The 18,360-nt window shown below is 38.2% G+C and overlaps 1 protein-coding gene across 3 annotated transcripts; it reads left to right on the top strand.

Annotated features, from left to right (window-relative positions):
• The first annotated feature begins 1,245 nt into the window (after positions 1-1,245).
• Positions 1,246-18,340, top strand: usp36 (ubiquitin specific peptidase 36). 3 transcript variants are annotated; one of them, XM_047572430.1, is made up of 21 exons: positions 1,269-1,380; positions 3,494-3,520; positions 5,156-5,421; positions 5,555-5,776; positions 6,473-6,583; positions 8,022-8,124; positions 8,212-8,279; positions 9,181-9,251; positions 9,396-9,478; positions 9,585-9,696; positions 9,807-9,947; positions 11,598-11,698; positions 11,796-11,934; positions 12,053-12,415; positions 12,800-13,021; positions 13,987-14,084; positions 14,198-14,869; positions 15,496-15,704; positions 15,957-16,145; positions 16,244-16,359; positions 16,744-18,340. In XM_047572430.1, the coding sequence occupies exons 3-21, from the start codon at positions 5,169-5,171 to the stop codon at positions 16,870-16,872; spliced, it is 3,402 nt and encodes a 1,133-aa protein (XP_047428386.1). In that variant the 5' UTR covers positions 1,269-1,380; positions 3,494-3,520; positions 5,156-5,168; the 3' UTR covers positions 16,873-18,340. The 3 variants fall into 3 exon arrangements, with proteins under 3 accessions (XP_047428387.1, XP_047428386.1, XP_047428388.1); XM_047572431.1 differs by lacking the exon at positions 3,494-3,520 and having other exon boundaries at positions 1,246-1,380; XM_047572432.1 differs by lacking the exons at positions 1,269-1,380; positions 3,494-3,520; positions 5,156-5,421; positions 5,555-5,776 and having other exon boundaries at positions 6,473-6,587.
• Positions 18,341-18,360: the final 20 nt, after the last annotated feature.

Genomic DNA, 18,360 nt, shown 5'->3' with positions numbered 1-18,360 from the left:
GGCTGAATATTGTGGCAGGTAGTCATAGTAGGTAATCATTTGTGAAACCCCTGGCCGAGTGTCCTCTCTCCGAGCCATATTCTGAAGTGTTGAGATTGGTCTGTGGTTTGAGGGAAGATTCTGTGTGTTGAAGGTATGTTTATATGTACAAATTTTATTTAATTTAGCCACCCCTTTTTTACAATTCTCCTGAGGGAGAAGACCAGAAGAGGGCAGCTATATTACATGGTCTTTTTCTTGCTGTTTAAATTCGGCATTTCCTAAAATAAAGTGGATATCACCTCTGACAGCAAGCAGCGTACCAATTCGTCATTAACCCAACAATGCAGACACCCACCCATTACACACATAAACTGAATTCTTGAAGATATTTGGTATTACGATTACAACGCGAAGTAAAGCATTTGACGTGATACCAGCTTGCTTTTTAAGATTCTTGGTTGGCAGTACCTAATAATAAGTCAGCATTTTTAATAAGATGTCTTGTTAAATGGTATCAATATAGTTTCTATAGACATTTATTACATTGCCTCGCAACCTCTTGTAACAAACACAACTGGAATTACCCAACAAACAAGTTTGTAAAAAAGTATAAATGGTATTTGGTATTTCTCATCTCATCTTCCATACTGCTTAATCCTCACTAGGGTCGCGGGGGTTGCTGGAGCCTATCCCAGCTGGCATTGCGTGAGAGGCGGGGTACACCCTGGACAGATCGCCAGCCTATCGCAGGGCTAACACTGAGACATACAACCATTTATTTGGTATTTCTGAATCCTATATTCTGTATTTTGTAACAGAGATAGAGAAACAGTAAAATGACTATGAAACCAAAACACTACCCCCCAACCATTAGTCTATACAAGACCTTAAAATCATTTTTTTTTTTTTGTTTAATTTTGAAATCCCTTTTTATTTATTTTTATTTTTTTATGTTCTATTATTACTTTGTATTTTGTTCCAACAACTGTATTTTATGACTTATTATTTCTGGAACGTATAAGGAAATGGACTAAACTCACTAAAGTATCAACCAAGCTTAAGTGTGTGTTATGGAGTAGTACTGTAAATTGATATTTTATGTTAAATACTGACTTCCCTCTCATTCTTTCAGACGAATGTAACACTGTGTTTTTGTTATTTTAATGACGCAAACTAATGTAACTAATGACACGCATTTCGTTACGTTGCTGTAACAGACACAGTTAGCATGCTTCTGTGATTAGTAAACCACACTGGCTCGAAGTCACGTGTTGTTCTCTCTCGACAGCTCAACGTCACTCTGATAATGCAGCATGGGCGAAATTACCCGACCTAGGAGATTGTATTGAGGAGGCAGAGTCCTTTACATTTAAACCTTTTTGGCCGATTGGATGAAAGGTAAGTGAGCGAGTATTCATATAGTATGTCCTAGCTGTGCAGTTCCGCGTTAAACTAAAAGATAAGTTGCATCGACTAGAGATGGTTAGCCACCTGGACGCTGAAACGCTAATCCACGTTGCTGCATTGAGGGAGGCTGGAGTCTCGCCACGTTAAGTTAGCTCGCTGGCTAATTCGCTGCTGCTCTACTGTTTAAAAAATCAGAACACGATACAATCCACAGCAGCGACGTACACGCGCATATGCGTTGATGGTTTTAGATATTCAGCGAATGTGTGGCTACACGTTTGTGATTTTATTTTAAACCATTCCGGGCGAAATTAGCAGTGTTTAGCAACCTAGCATTTAAGACACGGTGACTGGCCTGTAGTGCTGATTCCAGCAGTCAAACAGTGACTACTCAGTGGTATTGCAGGAACCATAAGAAACGAGAAAGGCTGAACAAATTGTCCAATAAATGAAAATATTGGAGGGATTTTATAAGTGTCAGCAATAGGGGCGCTGCGTTCAGGTGACCCTAATGAGTTCGTCATTCTTATTTTCATTTTATTCACACTGGAGTAGTATTGCCTTTAGGACTCCAGTAGTTTGTCATAATGAAGGAGGTCGTCTGTGATAGTAATTCCACCAGAATCTATTATTTTATTTAAAACGCAAATTCTGCCGCAAATTACCCATTGAATATTGCTCATAGACTGTATATATAGATGGACAAGTAGAGCCCTGTGGTGGCTCGCTGCAGTATAAGTCATAAATTCTACCACCTCCAACACTAAAATACACGTTAAAAAAATATTTTTGTAAAGGATGATTTCCGTCATTTTGGGTAGTAAGCATAATGCAGATGCATTCCAAAGTGTCCATTTTTCTGATAAGTTTTTTATTTTTTGTTATCTGACGCTGTAGAAACAGGATGTGACATCATGATGACTACCAGTTGCCAAGCCAACCACTCCATAAAGCATTCCCATAGGACCATGAGAATTAAAAATGAATATAGCAGAGCGCAGTATTAACCAAATGGAAATACTAGTGAGCCTTGCGGAAATGTGGAGGAATTGTTACTATTGATGCTTTGTATGTGCCACACATGCTTGGTCTTTTAATTTTGGTGCTTAGTTTTAATATATGTATTTGGTTATACAGCGTAACTGTTTCAGACCAGACCGTTTTCAATGTAGTGCTTCTAAACACGCATTAGTGCGGCCGCGTCACTGTAAGGTGTGGTGAAGATGGAAAGTTTGCGGTAGAATGTGAAGACCAAGACGTCTCCGTTTTGGATGATCTAAAGCTGTCCCTGAAATTTCCCCTGATTTTAGCGCTGCTATTGACATTACACACATATGTTTAAGCAGGGCTCTCAAGTCTCACGTGAGACACGCATTTCAGTAAGTTCACACGCTCTCACGCCACACATAACATTTCTCGCGCTGAAAAATTTTGTTTCCTCGTGGTAGAAATCTACATAGTCCACTCTTCCCTGAACTGTGTAAAAGCAATGCGCATTGCTGGAATTTAAGGGCTACAGAGCCGTAGTAATTGAAAATCCTACTGAGTTTTTTGATACAGCTCAAGGTTAATAATGTGTATGTGCAATCCAGGACGGACAAGAGAGGTGGAGAACAAAAAAACGTAGAAAGTACAATATGCTGTATTACCCAACAACACAGATATTTGGACCACCAGAACCATGCAGTTTGACATGATCTTGACAACTCCTGTTGTTTATTATATGACATAATAAGTGAACCAGAAAGGGGACCATGTTCAGAAAGTCAAATTTTGAGCGTAGCTCGATTAAGCTGTTCTTGGCAGCCGCATCCCCTTGCAGAGATAAAGCTTGTAGGAAATGTCAGAGATGGACAACGACCTTAAATGAAGTCTCAGGTCGAATGGATTGATATTATTTATAGTGACCAACTTGCCCAAATACCTGTCTCTGGCATCTTTGCTGAATTTGTCTCGGTGTTCTATAGGAAAAGTGACCTGAAATGACTTTTGTTGTGAGGGGCCTTTTTAATGGTAGGGGATTCATTCATTCTGTTCATTGGACAGAAAATAAGTTGCTAGATTTTGTAAAATTTCTCCTCTTGTGTTTTTAATTTTTCTCCAGGGAGAATTCGATCTTCTCTAATTACAGGTATTTCTATCCTTCATTAAGATTCAATGTTTTAATGCAGTTTATAATTTTTCAGTTTAGCAAGATCAATCCTACCAGCAGATATCAGTTACTACTACTACTAGTTTTGGTTTTTAAAGTTCAGTGACTGAGGTATTTTCATGGTATGAATATTTCCATAAAACAGAATTACTCTTATATGGCAGTCATCAAACATTGTACAGTTGGTAAGAGTGGAAAAGAATGATTTTCAATATGGAAGACTTGGAGAGAACCAATCTGCCAAACATTTTAGCCTTACAGTACACTTAATCTGAAACTGGATCAAGTTGAAATAACAGAAAAATTGTTTCTGACCTACTGCTAGAATCTGCATGAATTCAATTTCTTAACCAGTGCTCCTGTTGGATCATAATAATAATTTCATTTATTAAGCACTTTCAGTCAAAGTGTTGTACAAACAATTACAACAAAAAATCAGACATAAAACACAGACCTACTTTCTCCCCATATTCATAATACCTTATCTTGACACTTTTGTCTGTACTTACCCTCTTGAGGTTTGTTAATTCTGTAGTCTCTGATGAGGAAAGAGAGAGAGTTTAGCTCAGGGTGTGTAGATATTTTTTTGTTGAGTAGTTCGAGAGTAAGAGATGATGCATGTTGATTATCTAGTTCAGATTTGTTTGGTCCGTTAGAGTCTATCCTCTATTTGTGTTCTGTTCAGTTGTACGCAATGGGGAATGATTGGTCCACAGATGCAGGTCTTTAAAGCTGCCCATAATATCTCAAGAGTTTTGTTAGTTTGCAGGGGTATTCGGAAACATGTAAGTTTGTTTTGCATTTTGTTAAATCATAAAATGTATGCCTATTAGGGCTGCATCAAACAATATTTTTTTAGTTGATCAATTTATCTGCCAGTTTTTGATTGGTTGATTCGTCCTTTAGCTAACCATAAAAATAATAAACCTATCTTACCATATTAAAATTTTAATCTTTTATCTTGAGTGTTACGATGCTAAGATCTAACACTCATCCTGATCTTTAATGAGATCAGTCCCTTGTCTGAAGCAAGGAAGAGATTGTTAGTAACATGTACCAGTGTTGTTTTAGGAGTATAACTACATGATGTATGTAATCTTTACATACATCCCTAACCCTAATAATAATAATGCATATAAACTAAATTTCATTAAAACAGAGAATATAGTTTTGTTGATTTTGATTCAGAATTGATGATATACAGTTTTACAGTAGAATCAAGATAAATGATAAATTCAAATGTTGATTCAGTTCTATTCAGTTCTATAAGTCTGTCAACTTCAGCATCTGCTTACATCGTATATGCTTTAATAGCTTATCCTCTCCTATCCCATACACTCCTCCATCCTACCAGCAACTGATGTCTTGCATATCTGTACAGACGGCTACAAGATGGCTACAAAAACACCCAGTTTGCTCCTCAGATATACACAGTCCTTAAATCTCAGGAAATGTGGCTTTTAAAAAGACTTTCAGTCCTATTTAGCTCAAAGGTGATCAAACCATGTGAGATGCTGTATATATGATATATTACTGATCTTTAACTGTTAACTGTTTTTGTTGATTTTGATGCAGCCTGATGTAAAGTGACACCCACGTTGTCTTTCTCTGCAGTGATGTTCCAAAAATGCCAATAGTGGATAAACTCAAAGAGGCATTAAAACCTGGTCGAAAGGACACGGGCAATGAGGGTGACCTCAACAAACTATTGGCCTCATCTGCCAAGAAGGTCATTTTACAGAAAATTGAGTTTGAGCCTGCCAGTAAGGGTTTCTCTTACCAACTGGACAGCCTAAAGAACAAGTATGTGATCCTCAATCCTAGGACTGAGGGCGCTATAGGACAAAAGCCTACAGAGCTTGTTCAAATAAAAAGGCAAGGTAAGGTCTCATAGAGTTTTACTTTCTGAAATCTGTGTCCTGTCCTTTCAGAGTTGCCCCAATGGCTCAATTCTTGTATTCTGTATGCTACTTCTTTGGTAATGTCACGATGTTGATCGCTGCCTTCTTTCAGTCTCTGAGGCGTTAGCTGGGGCCCAGAGTGATGGGATTCCTGCTCCACAGAAGATGCTGTTTCCAGCGAACAAGCTTACCCTTAAATGGGAGCGCGTTTACAGGGTGGGAGCTGGCCTCCACAACCTTGGAAACACCTGCTTCCTTAACTCCACAGTGCAGTGTCTCACTTACACCCCACCACTTGCCAACTATTTACTCTCAAAGGAGCACAGTCGTGTCTGTAAGTATGTATTCTAGTACTACCAGATTTACTATCACATTCACTCACATTTCTTAACACCACCCACGACTAAAGATTGGGAATTGTCTCCCATCTTGCTTCGATGCACATGTGGTTGAATGTCCCTGTGGAATGCAAGATCAAGCATGAGAAAAACACAAACTGACAAAGAAACACAAAATGATTAAAATTTTTGGATTAAAGTCTACTTTAAACACGTTTCAGGGTAAATTAACGCCTTAAACCTCATTACTTAAGTAACCCTTCATTTAATGATAAAATGTAGAAGCAATTATTTTGGAAGTTTAACCCAGCTCTAAACACGTTTTAGACTATAAAGACAAGTATAACAAACACCAGTAAATGCTTGTAGGTTAAATGAGATGTGACGCAAGCCTATTTTGCTAAAATCACATATGTAATACAGAGGCAATCAAGATGGACTTCAAGAATGACTTCAAGAAAAAAAAATGATTTGGAATGACTGAGGAAGCCCCCAGACCTGAGTCCTACAGAAAGTCTGTGGGTTGAGCTGAAAAGAGCAATAAACGTTAAATATCTTTGGCGTTTTAAAGACTTGGAACAGTTTTGACATTTGAATGTGAATGGATTAAAATGTTAAAATGATAACCTAACAATCACTCATTTTTGCATTTTTATTCACTTATTGGCTCAAATTTTCTTGTTTTGCTTCAGGTCACCAGTCAGGCTTTTGCATGATCTGTGTTATGCAGAACCATATCATCCAAGCCTTTGCCAACACAGACAATGCCATAAAGCCTGTGTCCTTCATCAGAGATCTAAAAAGTAAGTACTTTTAACAGTGCATGATTGTCTCAGAGCAGTGTGCGCTTACTAGATTTAATGTAGGTGGTGCTAGGAGTCCCCAAATTATATATTTAAGAGGTTGTTTTTCTTAAAACAGAAGTTGAGATATATATACACACAGTGGTGGAAAAAAAGTTTTCAGACACCCCATGCCTTTGTCAAACATTGCATTAAGCAACACTCAAGTGATTTCTTGGTACAGTAACAGACAAAATACTAAAAATAACCTGAAACAACCATTAAAAACTTGATTGGTTCCATAAAAATACATGAGAAATTTTCAGTATGGGTTGTTATCGTTCCAGTGATTCACTAATGAAGGCTGTGTTTTTTATTAAAAAGACTGCTGATATTAGAAAAAATAATGGTGCCTGCACAGAGCCCGATATCTGCCGCCAAACCTCCTCTTTTCCTCGGATGCAGACCTCTGCCGTGATAGTTAAAAAAAAATGTGGCAAATCGCTATACAAACTATAAACACAGTAGCCATTCACGATTATGTTACAACACATTTGATTTGTTTGAGAGAAAAAAAATGCACAAAAATATCTGTCCTTCAGAGATCAGTCTTTATGGGAATAGACCAAAACTTCGATCAGAATGTAACAGGCAGATACATCAACATCAGAGCGAAAAACCTGGGTCGACGCGGCATTCTTGTTCACATCGAAGCCATGTCAAGCCGAGCCAATAAAATTGACCCTTTCACATTGAGCGAAAATTCCTTTTTTCGCTCGATGCGGAAGGGGATTCTGTCTAATGCAGCCACACAAAAAATCTTTTTCTACAAATATTTCATGATTATATTAATTGTAAAATTTTAAGGGTGTAACCTTTTTCCACCGCTGTGTGTGTGTTTGTATTAGGGTTGGGGTTTTGCAAACCATCCAGTATTTGTATGTATATTTGTATTCGAATAAAATTCAAAATATGTGTACAAATTTCAGTTAACAGGGACAGTGTACATCAATAAAAATTCTTTACAAGAAAAAAGAAAGTGATGAAATGTAGATGTACCCAATTGCAGCCAATGGCTGATTGGTTGTCCCCTTGACAGATTGACAGTTCTTAGTTACTATAACAATTATAGAAGTATATGCAATATTGGTTGATGTTTTGCATTAAATGCAGCTAATAGAAGTGATTTAGGCTTGAAGGGGCAGAACATGACTGTGATGATGGTTTGGTGCTTGTGGGAGACAATAGATGTGTGTATGTATAACATATATATAATATATATAATAATTGTGACATTCCTAAAAGAGCTGCCATGTTTTTTATGTTGTGTAGTTCCCTTGTCTCAGTAATTGATGTAGCTAATGCTAGAATAAATGGCTTAATTTTAATCATACGTACGGGTAAATGGTTGAAGACCTTAAGTCATCAGAACTTTCACGTGCATATTTGTCACCCACAGAAATTGCCAGACCTTTTCGATTTGGGAGCCAAGAGGATGCCCATGAATTTTTGCGGTACACTATTGATGCCATGCAGAAGGCCTGTCTTAATGGCTACCCCAAGTAAGGCTTTATGGTGATTAACAGTATCGTAATTGTTTTAAAAACTCAAAGGGGATAACCATGTACGTGTTCTCTTCTTGTTTTTAGGCTTGACAGGCAGACCCAGGCCACAACGTTGGTCCACCAGATCTTTGGAGGTTACCTCAGGTCAAGAGGTATTGACTTTTTTCAGAGACAGAGGGGTGTGGAAGATTATATTTAGAGCTATGCAAATGTTCTCATTGTAACATCAGGTATTACATTATGCACACAACCCCTTGCACACTAGACCAATTTTAAGTAACCAAACAGGCTTATTAAACTGTAGTACAGATCTTTATTAGAATATATAACTACTTTTGAATCATAAGGGCCGAGTCACTGAAATGAGTCTTCAGTGACTCTTAACCTCTGATGTGGGAATTAGGGACAGTTGTTCCTAATGGCTGGTAATATCCTTGTTTGAAATCTCCGCCTCAATTGATGTGTGCGTATGTAAGGTCAAATATTGTATTGAGAAACATTGTGAAGCATTTTGGGTACCACTAAGGACCTATTACGACCTTGCATTAAGAGCTAATCTGGGCAAGCTAATCTTGGGAGGTGGTCAGGCTAGCATTTGTCCACATTCCTTTGGTAGTGTGAACGTGATGTGCCATGAGATGCATTAAAGAGAGCAAAAAGCACTATAAGTGATATTTGATTATAAATAATGGTCTGTCTTGTAGCTGTTAGCTAAAAAAAATAAATAAATAAAATCTAAGTAAGAATTTACATATGCATTAGTACATGAGTATGATTCTGTGTTAATTACTGATATGGTCATGTTGATGTATGAGGAGTTTGAAGTTATGATCCAAGTTTTGTGCAGGTCTAACTGACGTCAGGGTGAAGATCCATTAGAGACAGCTATTAAATGATATGTTAATGCCAGGTCTGAACGCATGTACCTAAAGCTGGCCACTTGTGATCAGATTGCACAGATTGTATCTTAATGCCCAAAGGCAAAAAAAATTTTATGAAAGTACGGCCATTTTAAGTATCCGTTGAAAAGTCACATTTGTGTTTGTCTTTCAGTGAAATGCTCTATTTGTAAAAGTGTGTCAGACACTTATGACCCTTACCTGGACATTGCTGTTGAGATTCGGGTATGTAATACAAGATCATGATATATCAATTCCCATTGAATTCAAAATTCAATAATAATAGACATATGTTTCCAATAAATGTGTTGTTTTTGAACGCCTGGTTGTTGATATGCTTCAGTAACACAAAGTGTTTTTATTTTCTAGCAAGCAGCAAACATAGTGCGAGCCCTTGAACTCTTTGTTAAACCAGACGTGTTAAGTGGAGAGAACGCCTACATGTGTGCCAAGTGAGTCTGACAAAATCCCAAGTAAATATTAGGGAATGAAAATTTGTATCTAAAATAAAATGTATTCAGATGAGAGATGTGCATTACTCTTTTCTTACCTCATTAGGTGCAAAAAGAAAGTTCCGGCCACGAAACGCTTCACAGTCCATCGTACTTCAAATGTACTGACTCTGTCACTGAAGAGGTTTGCCAACTTCAGTGGAGGAAAAATAACAAAGGTATGATTAAAAATAATAATCAAAAAATAAAAATTAGACCACTGAATGTGCGAAAGACCGGTCCCTGTCATCAGTCTCCCTCCCTCTTCCCATTTTTTTTTCTCCTTCAGGATGTTGGTTACCCAGAATTCCTGAACATCCGGCCCTTTATGTCTCAGAACTCAGGCGATCCTGTCATGTATGGCCTCTATGCTGTTCTGGTGCATTCTGGTTACAGTTGTCATGCTGGCCATTACTACTGCTATGTCAAGGTGAGGGGACAAGTGGTCATCTTCTTCTCAGAGGGGGTTTGACATGCAAACAAAGATGAAGCTGCAGTAACTCAGGAGGTCGAGCGTCCTTGGGCAAGACACTTAATCCACCTTGCTCCCAGTGAACTCCACTGTATGATAGCGAGTGAGTGGTGGTAGTCGTGAGGTCGTAGGCATGGATTGGCAGCCAAGTTCCTGTCAGTCTGCCCCAAGGCAGCTGTGACTACTGAGGTAGTTTACCACCACTAGGGTGTGACTGTGTGAGCAAATGAATAATGTATCAAATGTAAAGCGTCTTTGAGTCTGATAAAGCTAGAGCGAGAGATAAAGGTAGAGCGGATTGTCCATGAACCAAAGGGTTAGCGGTTTGATCCCCCGAGTGTGCCATATGCCGAAGTGTCCTTGAGCAAGACACTGAACCCCCAGTTGCTCCCAGTGCAACTGGCACTGGTGTGTGAATGTGTGTGTGCTTGTGTGAGCGAATGGGTGGATGTGTCTCTGACTGTAAAAGCGCTTTGAGTACCTTTGAGTAGGTAGAAAAGCGCTATATAAGAGCAAGACCATTTACCATATGACAATAAAGTAAGTAAATTTCCCTTTTTTTAAAACAATTTATTTATTAACATTTTTCATATACCGTTCACAGCATCATGTAATTTTCACTTTAGCACCTTTTTGTTTACTGCTATACACAAACTACAGTGTTTGTCAAAGAGCACTTGGTTGCAACATGCGCATAACTCTTCAGTGCCCTCCAATGAAACTAATTGATAGAATTGTGAATATTTTTCCACTTACTGCCCTTACAGTAACACTTACTTTAATATAAAACTTTTTTTTTTTAATTTTTTTTTTAACAAATGATGCACATTGTCATCCCAATAATGTCAATTATGTTTTTTTTTCTAAAATGCTGTCATTTTATCTAAAATTGTGAGAAGCCCAAAATAATGGCAGAAAAATATTTTATTTTATGGGATGTGTCATCTTCTTAAGTGGAGACAATTTTAGGCAGTAATCACATTTAAATATTTATAGATATAATAACAATATTGTACTGTATCATCTTGTGGTAAAGTTTGTCATTTGTGACCTGAATCTAGTCATTCAGATCAACATATAAAACAACAACTCAAAACGAGTCAACCGCACCTGCTTGAGGTTTTTTGAAGCCACTGATCCATCCATATGACCTCTTCACTCCTCTTCAGGACAGGTCAGGACTGAGCTACAGAGCTGCAGAATTGCAGAACCATTCAGTAAATGGTGGAGGTGGACTGACACATAATTAATGAGCCACTTGCAGTACATACTTGCATCTCCCCAAAAAAGTTTCTCCCCCATTCAAACCATGAGTCTTGATGGTTTCTGTTCCTTTCTAAATGAGGATCAATAACTGAGTAATGCCCATCCAGATTAATGTGAATAACATTGCCAAATTTCCGGTGCGTATTGGGTGTCAGGTTGGAGATATTCTTAAATAATTAATAATTAAACAAACACTTAGTCAGTCAAAACTAAAGAAGCCACATTGATGAGCATATGAACCATTTAAAAGAAAAAAAAACTAAATTCATTTTAGTGTGTTAGACCATTTGTTGCGTGTTGCTTTATTTTAGATAATGATCTGTAATATTTTTTTCCTCTTAGGCAAGTAACGGACAATGGTACCAAATGAATGATTCGATCGTGCACTCGAGTAACATCAAAGTGGTCTTGAACCAGCAGGCTTATGTGCTTTTTTACCTGAGGTAAGATTCTAGTGGGTATTTAAACAGGTTAAAATGATTTTTCTGTGCCTCCTGCTTATATCATCAAATAAATCTATGGCCTTGATTTATGTTAAAGAATCCCTGAAACAAAGAAAACTGCAGACGGGCACACAACCAAGCAGGATATGTTGCATTCTGGCAAGAATAATGCATCGTCTGAACAGATAAAGAGGGCCAGCCAGAATGGACCTCTCTCCTCCCCGCAGGTCACAAAGGTATATATATAAAAAAAGATAGAATAGAATAGATTATAGAATAGATAGAGAGTACTGCAGTTATTAATATTTTGATCAAATGCTCTACTTTCAATGAAAGTTCATCTCCTTTTGACAGAAACTTGAGCCGGCACAACTGCGTAAGATCCAGTCTATGGATGGTGGTTTGGGTTTGCCTATTTCCAGAAATGGTGTCAACAGTCATTCACAGCCCAAACTTTCCAACTGGACATCATCCTCCAATGGCTCACAAAGGCTTCCAGGTGGACCCACAGTGATTGATGAACCTTTCAAGAAACTGAAGAAACCCTCTTTTCTCAGCCAGGTGCAGTGCCGCAACAGCACTCCGGCCCCTTCCAGCAACGGGGTCTGCAGGGCAGAGGGAGATAAAAAACTTGGTGGCATGGTTAGGGGAATGCCAACATCAACCTTGTTTAAGTCTCTGTCTGACTTTTCCTCTGTTGTCACCAATGACTCAAAGGTACAATATCCAGTAAAAAAGCACAAATACAAATCTTACATTAGTAAGCTGCATTACTTCAGAATCAAGTCAACTTGTATCATTGGATGATGTCTCTTAGATGGGTTTATGTGCACCAAGCATGGCTGTCAAAACAAGCATTGCTGGCAATAAATTGTACATTCTGTTGATTCTACTTCTGATTATCACTCTTTCAAATATTTTGATCAATCATTCTAAAACTTGAGATGGCCATTACAGTTACCTGAAGTGAAAAGTGTCTTCCCATTATCAGACATCATAACTGTGGAATTTAAGAAGATGCATTACTGATGGTTTTAACACTGATCTGTGTGGGTGCACACAGGTATAATCACAGTCTAGAATTGTCTTTCTTTTGTCTAGGGCTCTGTCGGTCCCAAAAGTACATCAGTAGGAGAGACACCCCCCACTCCTAGGAAAGACTCCAATGGCATGATTTCTCCAGCCAGGAGTGTGGAACGATCGCAGAGCATAGAGGAGCAGAAGATGGCAAAAGTCAAAATGCCGGCTCTCAGCATCACATCTGAAGCCACCAGCACCATGTCACCCCCACCTGCCAAAAAACTAGCCCTGTCAGCTAAAAAGGTGAATGTCATTCCACATCAGCAGCATGCCTCCCTGTCTTTGTAAGACAAGAAAAACCTTTCTGGTCACACAACAGGCAAATATGCAGTCCCAAAACAGCAGAGGTATTTAAAAGATTAGCACTCAAGGAATGTATACCTCTGTATATATACGGTAATTGTAAAAATATAAATAAGCAGGGGTGATTTTGGTTAGGAAATTCTGGTGTATTTCCACTTAGTATCTTAGTATTTCTGGCCTTGTCTTCATCTCCGCCATTATCGAATTGATTGTTTTGGATCAGTACAGATGGAACACAGTGAGGAAAGGTTAACTGAGGAGATTTGAATAAAGGAGAAGCACTTGTGTTAAGTGAAATTCCAGCAATGGTTTCAGTCGGCATTGTTGACAGTGAAGAAGGAAGTAGAAACAAAAATTAACCCGACTGGCAAAAAAGACATGGTGCCAACTAGTGTTTAGGTGGCGTTGTTACAGAGTGAGCCAGACTGTCAAGGCACAAGTATAAATTGCTCACACCTGTGTTGGCTACATGTGTAAGTTATGCCGTGTAGGTCCCGCAGTACTCTAAAATTACCTTCAGAGTTAGAAGCACTATTACAGGAACATTTTCACAATAACATGGCTGCTGTTACTCCACACTAACCGAGTTACCAGTGATTTCAAATAGCAGTTTTACTAAGACAAATCTCATTGTTCTGCTATATGTAATGTGTTATTTCTCCAGTATATCTGTCACATGTTAGCACTTGTTTAGAGTTTGTCTTTTTTCCTTTAGTTTGCTCTTTTTCCTAACCATTTCTAATTATTCTCTGCCATACCATTTTTTTCTCTTTGTTTTTCTCCCTATTCCATCTTGTCATACCTTTAATCCACGCTTTTCCTTATTTGATTCTCTTCCTTGTTTTTGTCACATTCACGACTATTTTTTTAGACCACCAAGTTTTTATTTATGTCGATAACTGCAGGCTCACAGCCGGACTCCGAGCAGCATTGATGTTCTGTCCCATTTGCCACGCCAGCTGTCCATACACGACTCCTTCGACTTTGCCACACCTACCCACAGGTATGAAGTGTGAACATGGTTTCATAGGGGATAAGCAACGTAAAATACAGACTTGTCTCTCCAAATATTAGTGCTTAAAAGACCACTCAAGGTGTTTCTTGTTTTCTTTCTAGAACTGCTCCCTTCCATTCACCTAAAGCCCAGTCATCTAATTTTGCCCAGTCAACTGGATCATCCAAAGACCTGAGCCCTGATAAACAGTTCTCTCTCTCCACACAGCAAAAACCAAATGCCAGCTTTTCTCATAAAACCAACAAGCTTAACTCTCCAGGTCCAAAAAGTCCCAAGTCTTCCACCCATAACTCTGTGGTTCAAGAGACAGACCTCAACAATCATCCAGCTCATAATGTCAAACAACAGAAGAAAAAGAAGAAGCGGAAGCATTTTGAGGTGGAGGGTGACACAGAGTCAGTCCCTTCCCCAGCTCCAGTGACACAGTTCAGCCCTTTGAAGTCAACCAGGGAAAAGAAGTGCAAGAAGAAAAAGAAAAAACAAAAACGGGAGAATGAGGATGGAGAAAAAATCAAGCAGAGGGAATGTGCACCATCTCATTTGGAAACATTGAACCAGGAAGAGGATTGGTGTCAGAGTGGTATATGGTGTCTAACATCTCCTTTAGATCCAGAACAGTGTAAGCAAAGACCGCAATTGTCTGTCACAGCCTCAACACAGTGTGCATCAAATCAAAAAGAACAAGAAAAGAGCCCTGTGTTTAAGAAGAAAAAGAAAAATCAACTAGGAGTGACTGTGCAGAATACCTTTTATGTGTGCTCTGCATCAGAAAGGTGGGTTTAAGTTGAGATTTTTATTTTTTTGTGACATATTTTTTTGTTCTATTTAAAAGCAGTTACCTGAAGTTAAATCTTGAGCTCATTATTTAGTCTTTGGTTCTATAACAACTTAGACTTAGACAGACTTTAATGCTCTAGAATGAGTTCCTCTGTCCCTCTAATGTTTAGTGTAGTGGATGGGATGGATTGTCCATAATGGAGAGCAGTTTATCCAATGTCCTCCTGACCCTCACTGAGACAAACAACCTTCTGGATCAATGCTCTTTTATTAACTGTATTTTCAAATACACTTTTAATTTAGCCAGTGCTCTACCTAAGAACTACCATAGCCATACCAATATGACCACTGACAGGTGAAGTGAATTAAACTGATAATCTGGTTATCATGAAAGGGCTGAAAAAGGAAAGTCATGTGAGGAGATGCTGTGTACTGGACAGATGAAGGGAGTGTTTTCTGTGCTCATGACGTGTTGACTTCGGCCTCTAAATTCCTCAGATATCAATCCAGTCCAGCATCTGTGGGAGGGATCTATGGAGGTTCAACCTCACAACTTGGAGACTGAAGGATCTTGTACTAATGTCTTCTAAGGTCATCTGCTATCTACTTTTTTCCCCAACAGCAATTGTGAGATGAAGACCTCGGATGTTCAGAATGATAAAGGGGATGTGATGATGCTGAATAAGAAAAAGAAATTAAAAAGGAAGAGGCTAAAAGAGGAGCGGCAGTGTGCAGAAATTAAGCATAGTTCTGACTTTAAACCTGGAGCAGCAGAGCCTTCTCCCAAAGAGAATACCACAGAGGAGGGCAAAAAAAGCAAACAAAGCACAGGTATGTGAGTGCGTGTTTATTAAAACACATATGATTGGCACACTCAAATATATAAACTTGCTGCTACTCCTTTGCCCAATGCAAGTTGCTCTTTGGTACCAATTAAGAGACATTTTCAAAATAATCACCCTGTGGTACAACATCATTTCTTCAGTCACTTCCCGTTTATACAAATAGATTAGAGTCATTTCATTTGAGAATAGCAGATTTAATCATAATTCTGTTCTACTTCTGATTATGTGCAAACTCTAGCTTCAGTGTTTGTGTGGGACAGCCATGTGAAAGATGGCTATGTAAGCAGCAAGACACGGGCAACTGACCGAAACGCCTTGGGAGATGCTTCGACACATGTTGCTTCTCTAGCCTGGGATGGGAAAAAGACAAGTGGCGTAGTGGAAGAACTGCTGAAGAATGCCACGGATAAGGCCTATGGAGGCAACAGTGAGTGATGGTTCTTAATAATTTTTTGCCAAAGCTGTTTAGCTTTTGAATGTATTAATACGTTTTTTTTTTGTTGTTTTTTTTTTTATCTTATCTAGCTCTAACTTGGGATGGTGGGGTCTCTGATATCAGTAGAGATGCCGTTGAAGATGTCCGCAATTCCAAGTATGACACTGTGATTGATGAGTGGGATGAAGACTTTGACAGGGGAAAGGTGAGAAATTTGAACAGTAATATCGGAAATCATAGTGCTTCTTATGTAAAAGATGATTTTAGGGTTGCCAACTATAAGATGTATTGTTCTTTCATTTATGGCCTTTTTGACCTGTACAATTGGGGTCTGATAAAAACCTGACCATGTTAACTATTTTTGACTGTTTTTATGCATACAGTCAAATGCAGCAACATTGCTAAAATAGGAACTATTTCCACATATTTTCATACAGACAATGCTCTTTGGTCTTTCATGCCTTTCCTGTGTATCAGTACAAAACATTTATTTAATGTCTGGTGGGATTGGGCTGCTGATTTTAAGAATTGGTTCAAATTGACCCATAATCCAGTGTTGACTCATCACTGTTCTCCCATCCATAAACAGGTGAAGAAAATAAAGAACTATAAAAGAGAGAAGTGGAGAAGTGGCAGCAGCATCTTCCAGAAGATCCAGGATAGGCGGAACAAATGGTCTGTAACAGGAGGGAAAAGAGTTTTTGCAGTGCGCCGCTGAAAGTCCTGATTGCTGCTGAGGTCTTTCTGGCTGGAAACTGAGATGACAATACTGTATACCAAACCTCTGATCCTCATCTTTAATTTTAATCCCTCTTATGGTCTGTTCAGTTCATTTGGTCATCCTAAAATTGGGTAAGGGGGGAAAAAAGGGTTCCATATTAAAAAGATTCATTTTTAAGGCTTCTGCAAAAAAATATTAATTATTATTATTATTATATTAAATTCTGACATTCAAAAAATATTTACATTGAATCTCATCCCTTTCAATTTCTTTATTTTTTCTGATTTTTATGCCTTTATTGACATGATTTTGTTTTACATTTTGCGTGCCATATGTTTTGTTTTTAAGGACCACATTTTACCTGCCTTTTCTAAATTTCTAAGCTGGTTCAAAAGTGTGCTCGGTTGATTTTGTTTAAGTTCTGTCATCTTGGTTATGTGCCTTTTTTGTTGTTCCTTATAAAGTACATTTATTTCATATTTATTATTAATACATATTAGTCCATGACCGAATCTCCTTTTTGTGAAAGAACACTTCAGCTGTGGATGCACTGATTTGGAGCAATGCATTGGATTAATTCTGTTGTATCTATATAGGTGCATCATAGTTCAAAGACATCTCATGGTTCCTTGTGCATTGTAGGGACTGGGGTTTGTGAAAAAGCTCAGGCAGGAGCAGTTCTTAAACTATGTAGCTCAGTACAACAAATTGTTCTTCACCAGTGAATTGACATTAAAGTTACATTTTATACTTCAGACACTGTGTTCGAATGGGACTGCCACATGACAATTTACTTTCCCTTGTATTTTATATTTCTATGCAATTTTCTGATTGTCATGTTCATCACCTACAAACTGGGCTGAGACTCAGGAACCCAGACCTCCATCTCTAAGCAATGCCTCTTTGTAAACCTCACCGTTGCATCCTGTACATCTTATAGAATCTGTTTTATACAAGATACTTATGGTGTGGAAATCATGGGATCATTTTAAATCAAACTGGGCACATATAACAAAACACTTTGACTGTACAGTCCATCTTGAGTTTCCCTCCATTACTGTAAAAAGTTGCAATTCTTTTCATTCTGAAGACTTTGACTTGACGATCAAAAGTACAACTTTTAATGCTATAAATATATAATTTAAAGAAGAAAAACATCTTTAATGCGCCACTAATTTTTGGACTAGTTGGTGTTTGCGAATAAGGGACGTCTGTTTTCATGCAAGGTCTTTCCAGTATCACTTATGTGTACAGTATGATAGTCTACATGATAGGCTCATTTCCATTGAATGTTGGGCTTTGACTCTGAAAATGCTAAAGTTCTACTAGAATGACTGGATTGTCCACATATTTGCATTGTTAGTTCTGTATTTTACACCACCTTTTCTGACCAAGGAAGAGACCTTTCATAACAAAAGTAGCTCTTAGAAAAAGGTGTAATAAAGCAGACTTTGACTTGACTGCATTTTTATTGCTTTGAATGTT

This window comes from Mugil cephalus, chromosome 20 (genome assembly GCF_022458985.1).
Source record: "Mugil cephalus isolate CIBA_MC_2020 chromosome 20, CIBA_Mcephalus_1.1, whole genome shotgun sequence".
Classification (NCBI taxonomy): Eukaryota; Metazoa; Chordata; class Actinopteri; order Mugiliformes; family Mugilidae; genus Mugil; species Mugil cephalus.
The sequence above is the reverse complement of the archived record's forward strand: the minus strand, read 5'-3'. Positions and strand labels throughout refer to the sequence as shown.